The sequence below is a fragment of the Rhinichthys klamathensis genome, unplaced genomic scaffold, assembly GCF_029890125.1.
Source record: "Rhinichthys klamathensis goyatoka isolate OS25496 unplaced genomic scaffold, OSU_Roscu_1.1 h1tg000325l_1, whole genome shotgun sequence".
NCBI lineage: Eukaryota > Metazoa > Chordata > Actinopteri > Cypriniformes > Leuciscidae > Rhinichthys > Rhinichthys klamathensis.
In genome coordinates this window covers 1034852-1044912 of record NW_026606840.1, presented here as the reverse complement: position 1 = coordinate 1044912, position 10061 = coordinate 1034852, and the positions used below count along the sequence as shown (strand labels likewise).

Sequence of the window (10061 nt, the reverse complement as noted above, 5' to 3'; positions counted from 1 at the left end):
ATGGACAAAGATCTCTCCAGGTCTACAGGTCCATCTAGTGTCAGCCCAAGAGAACATCAACTACTGGAAAACATTCTACTGTATGAGCTCATTTAAATTCATGTACTGGAGCTCTGATGTAAGATCAGCAATATCTCTAGCTGACTTGCAGAGAATGTAATTGTAAAAATAACTCTGGCCTGCTTCTGGATGATTCAGAACAAGCACCCCAAGATTAATAAAAGGTGAACATCAGGGAAACATTTTACAGGGAAACAGTTTACATAGCAACTATGTACAGTTATAGGGCTTCTATTTAAATTTTCTACATAAATGTAAAACAATGTAGGCCTAGTATAGGAAAGGTCAAAGGTCTTTTTGATCGAGGGCATGCTTTTTTCCCCAAGAACAGATAGCTCCTAAGCTGCGATTGTCTTTTCTTCCGTGAAACGGCTTCTCAAAAAAAAAAAAAAAAAAAAAAAACCTTGGGTGGGACTTGATTTTGTCCTTCAGGAATTGATTGGATGGTTGTGGTTTGCTATTGTTGTGATGTCACGTGAGTGACAGGTTGCCCCGCCCTGATGCCAGTAAACACAGCGGAATTTATTTGGTTTAAAGATTACGAGGACACATAAATAATGTGCACGTATAAATTATTTATAATGCATACTGCAATATGCTACAAAAATAATAATCGTCTATTTTGATTTCATGGTGACTTTAAACATTTACTTTTCTGGAATGTATTGAACAGGAATGTTGCAAAGTCTTCTCATTTAAATAGGTGACCCGGATAACATTACCTATATGGCTATAATAGATTTTTAATGGTGAGAATTATATATAAAAACAAATATTAAACAAACAGTAGCCTAATGTATTTAACCAAATGCCATTTACCAACAAGTGTTTATATATATAGCTTTTCAGAATAAAAAATAAAAAAAACATTTATTTTACAAAAATCTAAAAGATTTGTATATTTTTTTATAATATAATTATTACTGTATTAAGAAAAATCTTTTTCTAATAATTGTATTTTATGCGATCAGTGTAAATGATTGCAGGCAAGTAAAAATCAAATAAAAATTCACTTCCAAATGTCGCAAATGGGTCAGAAGAAAATACTCTTTTATTGTTGAGTGCTGTAAAAGTAACAGATTTCAGGTCATAGGGAGTAATAATTCTTAATCATTTCATTTCTTTTGCTTTAAATACAATTTCCCCACCTTTGCGAGATAACCATTGTTCATTGTCAGTGTATTATCTCGCCTACAATAATTATCAAATGTCATCAGTTATTAAAATCCTTTAAAAACCAGGTGAAACACAATAATTAGAAATCAAAGGTTGCAAGACTCAATCATTTCCTTTCCAATACACCTCGTCTTATAGTTTTCACACGGATGGGCCTTCCATTACATTGTGGTGGAGAAGACTTTCAGAAGGAGGTCAGCAGCAAGACCGGGTGAGATATCTCCACACGTGACCCTTCGTTCTAGCTCCGGGAGCTCGGCACGCACCGCTGAATGCTGCTGGAAGTGGCGTAGAGCGTTCTCCTGAATCAGATTCCACAACCACACCTTCTGCTGAGTTTGCCGTCGGGCTCGGAGCTCCCCGCTGCTCAGCATTGCATCCCGGAACTGTAGCATGGTGTCCCACAGCTCAGGCACACCCTGCCCTGTCTGAGAAGATATGCGGACCACCTGACCACACATGGGAAAGAGAGAGTATAAAATGTGTTGGTGTGGTTAACTTTAGACTAAATGGAAAGATAAAAATAAAAAGCAGAGGAAGAAAGTGAGAGAACGGAAGCAGGCAGTTGCTTTACATATGAGCAGCCACAATGCAGAAATGTAAAGGGTGTTCGCCCACACACGTCACTCCATCCTTGTTTCAGTGAAAGACCTATATACGACCTTTAGGAGGGTGGAAAAAATCAATATGACTGTCGCATCCCCTAGTACAGGGATGAAGTTTAGAAATCATGCTGCTCAGAGGAAACAAAGGCTTTAGCGGTTCTCATCCATGTGGGTGGCCTCTAATCAGTCAAATGCATGAGGCAGCATTTGGCCATTCAAAGGGCTGCCTATGCTGGCTCTGTGCCCTCTGGGTAGAAGTAATACTGGGGGTGAGGGGACAAAGAGGAAAGACTTGACAAGGCAGAGCAGAGCATGATGGGAAATGAAAACAGACTACTCCACTGGCCAGGGGTCTCATTTATAAAACTGTGCGTAGGATCCTTACTAAAAGTGTAGCCTACGTGCACCCGAAAGTCCCAAAAAAATTCAGACTTATAAAAAAACGTGCGTACGCCAGAACCTGCGCAGAATTCACTTTATAAATCCCAGTCAGCGGAAGATTGTGCGCATATGCGTCTCGACGCCTAGTTTACAACGCCTAGTTTTACTATGCATATCCTCATCTGCATATCATTTGTATATGATTCTTCTTCCACGTGATAACATGTTTAACGGTACAAGACATTAGGACAATATGAGATACGGATGTGCCGTCACATTACAGTAATAAAAATCATTTAGTAGCCTATCCTTGCCTTGTTTTTGAATAAATAAATCAAATAGTGTAAAATACATTTCAGAGAAAGTTTTTCTCAATCTTTTCCACTGGCCAAATAGTATTTTTAATTGATTTATACTTTTAACTGAGACAGATAGGCCTTGTTGTGCATTATTTCCACAAAACTATTTTCTCAGACAATCTGCTATTATCATGATAAGCAATTATCTCTGTGGTTAAAACATTAAAACACAGCATGCCACAGGAAAAGTGTTCAAAAGCATCGCATCCACAACAAATATTTCTATTTATTGAATTTTTTTTTTTGTAACTTCTCAGTAATGATTTCATGTAGTTTAAGTGTTTAACTCCATTAGAGAATGGCATATTTAATCATAAATGTAATATTAAATGTTTATATCAGAAGTAAAACATAGTTTAAATCATTCTTTTATTTATTTAAACTTTTATTGTGAACATGCACTGTATTTATGATTAGAACTCGTAATGAAGATTTACGGTTTTACTTAATCTGCCGTTAGATAGGCTATATATGCGTCAGTTTTACTAAACGGCCCAACCGCTCGCTGGCGCGGACATTTAAGAAGGGATGGATATTTGCTTCAACGTGATAGGCTTGGTGAGTGAAATTATATTTGTATTATCTTTCTGTATATGTATAATTTTCTTTAGATTTTCTGTCTAAAAATTACCAAAAAGAAATTTAACTCCAGCTCACCATCGGTGTCGCCAAACTGCTCCATCTCCAAAACGTTCGTACGCATGGGTTAGAGTTTGCATGCAGGTGCGCAAATTTTCCCGTCAAGTTTGTTTTTATAAATCACAACTTATGTGTCGGAAGTGGCGTACGCCTCTTTCAGGGCCTGCTTTGTGCGTACGCAACGGTTATAAATGATGATAACCGTTTCTCTTTATCTTCATTCTCTTTTGAACAGAGAATGAAGATATATAAATAAAATGCATTTACATGCGAGTCATTCTTATATGGGAGGGAGGTGAAGAAGGAAAAGTGATCAAATAAAGGCAGGGCTGTATACACTACTATTTAATAGTTTGGGGTCTGTAAGATTTTTAATGATTTTGAAAGAAGCCTCTTATGTTCACCAAAATCTGCAATTATTAGATTTAAATACAGTTAAAACACTAAAATTGTGAAATATTATAACATTTTAAAATAACTATTTTATTTTAATATATTTTAAAGTTTTATTTATTCTTGTGATGGCAAAGCTGAATTTTCAGCCTCATTACTCCAGACTTCAGTGTCACGTGATCCTTCAGAAATCATTCTAATATGATGATTTGTTGCTCAAGAAACATTTCTCATTGTTGACAAGAGTTTAATATAGTTGCTTAATATTTTTGTGGAAACCCTGATACCATTTTTTTTTTTTAATTGCTAATTTTTTACAAACGTAAGATACAAACACAGACAATCTTTCAGACAATAAACAAGTTATACTTCAATAGTTAACAAGAAAAATAATATAAAGACGCCTGGTTTATCTATTGAAAATTATTTGCCAAGAGAAAGAAAAAAAGAAGAAAAAAAGAAAAGCATATTATGAAAGAATATTAAACATGGTACAAATTCTAGATGTTTTTATAGCTTTCTTATTTACAGACGTTGAAATTGTATTTAAGTTCAACTTCAGTTCTTGTTTGAAGATGTCAAAGCGGGGTTTACTCTTTGCATATTTTAATTTATGGATATAAAACTTTCCAATAAATAAAAGGAGGTTAATATAAAAACCTAATTTGATTAGATTCTTGTCATTAATATACACCCCAAAAAGAATGTGTCTACAAGATAAAGAAAAAACCCTGATTCATTTTTTCAGGATTATTTAATGAATAGAAAGTTAAACAGTTTTTTATTTTTTAACTGAAATATTTAGCAACAAGGTAAAGGTTTTTACTGACACTTTTGATCAATTACATCCTTAATGAATTCAAGCATTATTATCATTATTATTGAGCCTGAAACTTTTGAACTGTAGAGTACATGTGAATTTTTCCAAATTTTTCCTTAATGCTGGCTGTTTATTCTGAAATTAACTAAAACAAATATTCGAAAAAATCTTTAATGGCCATTTTCTTTAAAGAGGAATTTCATTTCTTTTTTTAAATTTCTACTTTATTTTTGTGTAAAATTGCTGTTGAGCATGAAAAAGGTCTGTAAATTTACAAAGCACAAAGTCCACTTCAAATGGAGTTATTCTCTATACCAGTAAGCACATTTCTGAACTCCCTGACATGCCTTCATTGTAGTCTTAAGTTTTCTTCCGGGAACGTACACGTCATCAAATAAATAATTCCCACCCAAGGTATACGCAAAAAAAAAAGAAAAAAAGTGGAGAGGCCTGGTGGAGTTATGTTAGTAGTGTGTTGAAACTCGTTGTGGTAAGGGCCGTGACATTTCAGAAACACGCTCAAAGCGGTTGACCAATCACAACACACTGGTCCAGCCGACCAATAAGAGCACATTGCGCTTTTCGGAAGGAGGGGCTTCATAGAGATGGGAAATAAACAGAGTGTAACAGACTGGGAAGAGGGGTGCTGCAACAATGTAATGTGAAAACACTTTTATTTTTTGAACGTTCAAGCATTAAAAAAAAACTATTTTAGTATACACCAAAACCAAGACTTGCAGATATGATGGTCATCTTATATTTAATTACAATAAATTAATTACAATTGTTTTTGTTTTTTTTGTAGTATATACGCAAGATATGAATGCAAAGCATGATTATAAAGTCACACACCTTCGGTTTCCAGACTTTGGACTTCTTTCGAAGTAACTTCAGGGCACTTGTGTATTCTGCCTGTATTTTCCGTGCGGGAGCAACCAATTCACCATCTGATTTTGTAACCACCACCAAGTCAGCCATCTCAATAATTCCTCTTTTGATTCCCTTTTTGAAAATAGAATTTAATCAAATTTCTTTAAAATATAAGAATCGCCTATAATATAAAACAATCAGTTTAGATAACTCCGATAATGTTCAATGGCAGTGGTTCTCTAACTTTTTTGACTCCAATTCTTTTTATAAAATGCCAATTGAATTGAGTATTAAGATTTTATTAATTTAAAAGAAAAAACATTTTAGAATATTTACCCAGGTCTATAAATAACACTAAGAATGTATTAAAATGTAATTTAATAAAAAAAAAAATATATATATATATATATATTAACATTTAAAATGATGGCAAAAGGGATCAAGTAAAGGAAGTGTGTATACCTGTAGTTCATCGCCCCCTGCTGGTGGGATCAGCAGCACAAACATATCCACCATGTCAGCCACAGCAAACTCAGACTGACCAACACCTGTGTAAACATTTAAACTTAAGTTACATTGCATACACCATTGTTTTTAAGATTAGCTTTTCTCAAAACTGAAAATACCATGAAAACCTGGAACAAAGGCTTACCTACGGTCTCCACTAATACAATGTCATAGCCTGCACCCTCACAGAGGACTATGGCTTCGTTGGTGGTTCTCGTCACACCACCGAGGGTTCCTGATGTGGGAGATGGTCGGATGTAAGCGCTCATGTCTCTGGAGAGTTCTGTCATTCGTGTTTTGTCTCCCATCAGTGAACCTGCATTAAAGGTTAGCAAGGAATAGAATAAAAGTTTGGAAACATTACTATTTTTAATGTTTTTGAAGAAAGTCACTTATCTGCATTTATTAGATCAACATATAGAAAACAACATTAATATTGTGAAATATTATTACAATTTAAAATAAAGGTTTTCTATATTAATAGATTTTAAAATTTAATTTATTTCTGTGATGCAAAGCTGAATTTTAATCAGTCTTCAGTTATATGATCCTTCAGAAATCATTCTAATATGCTGTTTTGATACTCAGTTATTATCAATGTTGGAAACAGTTGTGCTGCTTAATATTTTTTTGGTACCTGTGATACTTTTTTTAGAATTCATTGATGGATAAAAAGTTAAAAAGAACATTGTTTATCCATAATATGATTTAAAAAAAATTAAAGAAAGAAAACAAATGACTGAACCCCAAACTTTTGAATGGTAGTGTATATTGTTAGAAAAGATTTCTATTTAAAATAAGTGCTGTTCTTTTTTACTCAAAGAATCCTGTCCAATATTTCCAACATTGATAATAAATCAGCATATTAGAATGATTACTGAAGGATCATGTGACACTGAAGACTGGTAGTTTAGTTTAGATACTTTACTTTGGTTTAAAAATATAACATTCAACTTTACTTTTTTTTAATTAATTTAATGCGATAATTAATTCATAAATAACAACTGTTTTCAACATTAACAATAATAAGAAGTATTTCTTGAGCACCAAATTAGCATAGAAAAATGATTTCTGAAGGATCATGTGACACTGAAGACTGGAGTAATGACTTCTGAAAATTCAGCTATGCCACCACAGGAATAAATTAAATAGAAAAAAGTTGTTTTACATTTTAAATTACTAAAGTGACTTAGAAATGTATGTACTGAGTTTGTGCAGATTAAACAAGCAAATATCTATAGCACCAATCGAAAACTGGCACCATCATCTGTAGGTAAATGTTTTTCAGACATGTGAGTGCCTGTTCACCTCCAGTTGTGCATGAGGAAGGATCCACAGCCAGAACGGACACTTTATGTTCTCTTCCTGTCAGCATCTTCCCAACAACCTCAATGAATGAAGATTTTCCAGCACCAGGGGGACCAGACAGTCCTGAAGTCACACGTACAGAGAGGTGATTGAGGATTGAGGGCATTCATGCAAACAGCAACACGGTTCATTTCACTCCTATAGTTCACATCACCTTACTGACCAACTCTGAAGGCCGCTGGCTTTCCACCATTGCATCTCTCCTGCTCCTGACGAAAGGCCAGCACTCTTTGAAGCAGAACCTGGGCTAACTCTTTCTTCCTCGGATGCTGGGTTTCTACAAGGGTTATCGATTCCGCGAGAGCTGCCCTTTGACCCCCGACAAGTCCATCATAAAGCTTGGTCAGTAGTCTTTTCTCCCTGTCAGTCAAGTTTGAAATGTGATGGCTTATGGCAGTCTCAGCTGAAACAGATCTCGTCTGTTGGAGGGTGCAGAGGGAGGCATAGCACAGTTTTGCAGTACGCTTACAAAGGGAATGTCTTAAAGCCATTGTACTGTGTATAGGAAAAAGAACAGCAGCACGATGAAGAATAGGAAAAACTCTAGTCGGACCCATCTTCCTTTTCCTGTTGAGTAGAACTCATTCTGTAAAAACAGCAAAGAATATCTATGTGAATAGCTTTCAAATGTAAACCTTACCTTTTTACAATTGGTGAACATTACAGACTTATTAAAATTTACCAGTCTATGCAAAATATAATTTCCATAAAAAATTCTTAAAAAATGAGAAATTCTTCTCTTGAAACTCTTAAAAAGGTTGTTTTATTTCTTCTTCTTTTTTTTCCAATAAATGGTCATTGAAAGGCAGTGTTTAACCTTAAACTAGCCTATATCATATGAGCTACTTTTATACACAGTAACATTGTAACCAAATATAGGAAATAGTTTAAAATACTTAATTGAATTATATTCTATTATCATTATTATTCTCTATCAATAAACAAAAAAAAAATACAATTATGGCAAACAACAGAATAGCAAATTTAGCCTAAATTAAGCAGTCACTCATTAGGCTAGTTTGGGACCAATGTTTACTGATCAATTTATACAGCATAAACTAAAGAGAAATGAGAAATGTAATAGTTACTATAGACAGTAAGCTTGCTATATTTGGTAGCCACCACAGATAACTAGTTAACGTTATACAGATTCAACAAAATGATATATTCTTAAAGCTTATGGCAATGTGGAAATGCAATAGCTCGTGATGATTTCACAGTGATAAGAAAAACTGTAGTAACCAAGATCATATAATGGTATATTTTATCGGAGCAGCTGATCTTCGTTAACTTATCCACTTACATAGATCACATCATTTCATAATACATTTCAAACCGATCATAGAAATCAGACAAGACAAAACTGACCATCTGGAATGGAAAACAGCATCGATCAAATCACCAAGTTTTCTGAAACCGTCTGTTTATCGTCATTTGGACAGATTGCTTACAAATGGTAATCTTTAGTCATGTATCTCGGTTTCCCAAAACCAGTTGACACTGAGGTCGTGTAAGTGAGGGACGTCAATGTTCTTTCAAATAAAAGTTTCCCTCTTCAAAATAAAAGTCCATATTCGCTTTGGAATAAAACGAGCCTAATAATATTCCCATCTTCTTTAAATAAACATAATGGATGATGATGTTGTCTTTGAAAAATTTGTGACATCAGTTGTAGTCAGCTGTGAGTTTTGTAATGGAAATGTGCGATTATGTTATTATTATTATTATTATTATTTTATCTGTGTTAGAATTATTAACCTCATCAACCCGACAAAAACTAGGTTGTAAAAGCCTTTTTTCGAGTTGTGAAAAGGTTATAATAATCTTTTAATCTGACGTATTTTTTTATATTTTTTTATTTAAATACATCAGATGCTCCAGAAAGTTACAAGCCAACATCATCAGTGGAAGGAGCATCAATAGTAGTTTGTGTAGGCTATGCTGCTGTGATGGTTCATATTGATTATACGACTCCTGTCTACCTCTCTACCTCTGCACAGAAAATTGTTTTTACAAAGAGTCAAATAAATGATCATGTCCCTGTGTTTCATAATAAACTGCAGGAGACACTTTATCAAATATCAGAAACTGCTACATAGCCTAACTGAGCTTGTATTGTGTAAACACTTCGATTCCATTTGAGCAATGCTGAAGGATCAGAGTCTGCATGATGTCAGCATACAGTGACACACATCTGACAAAAATGGTTTACAAACACTTTGTATTCGCTGTGATTTATTCAACAAGGAGCTCAGCTTACAATGTGAAAAAAGTATTTTAAGTGGTAAATAAGCAGTAGCCCATAAATGACTAAATTAAATCTTTATCTTTGCAGTGGGGGCAGGAAGGCAGAAAGGGCTGATGTTTTATATTTATTTAGTATTAGAACACATGGCCCTTAATTAAGTCTAATAACCAAATCATTCATTTTACTTAAAAACAAATCCTACATATCAATCCAATGATTGAATTGTCATATTTAAGAATGAACATAATGTAAAATAATATTAAAATAAATAATAATGTATGATCATTTGTCACATACAAACACATAGAACAACATTGTCTTGTTATAGTTTACGTTTTAGTTGAATTAGTTTGTAACTGCTTTTATTATTTAAGTCAGGCAATCCTACTGGGATCCTGCATCCATAAGATGTCTTCCGCCCTCACGTGGCCGTGAGAGGAAAAACGCAAACAATAATAATCTAATAATCTAATAATGTAACATTATCATGTACTTTTGAGGACTGTTAGACAAATAATATTCATTAAAATTTGAGAAACCCAGTAAGATAAATTATTTTTATGCTATATAGTCTAATTACAGATTGTCATGGACTCAAAATGACACCTATAATTAAATAGTTAAAGCTGCAGTCA

At 34.0% G+C, this 10061-nt stretch overlaps 1 protein-coding gene across 1 annotated transcript; it reads right to left on the bottom strand.

Moving 5' to 3' along the window:
- Window positions 1-1396: 1396 nt before the first annotated feature.
- mmaa (metabolism of cobalamin associated A) lies at window positions 1397-8644 on the bottom strand. The gene is made up of 7 exons (XM_056271806.1): window positions 8547-8644; window positions 7342-7764; window positions 7119-7241; window positions 5956-6126; window positions 5766-5851; window positions 5286-5435; window positions 1397-1685 (listed from the first exon to the last, which is right to left on the bottom strand). Exons 2-7 carry the CDS (start codon window positions 7733-7735, stop codon window positions 1398-1400), a joined length of 1212 nt encoding a protein of 403 aa, XP_056127781.1. The 5' UTR covers window positions 7736-7764; window positions 8547-8644; the 3' UTR covers window position 1397.
- Between the last annotated feature and the right edge of the window lie 1417 nt (window positions 8645-10061).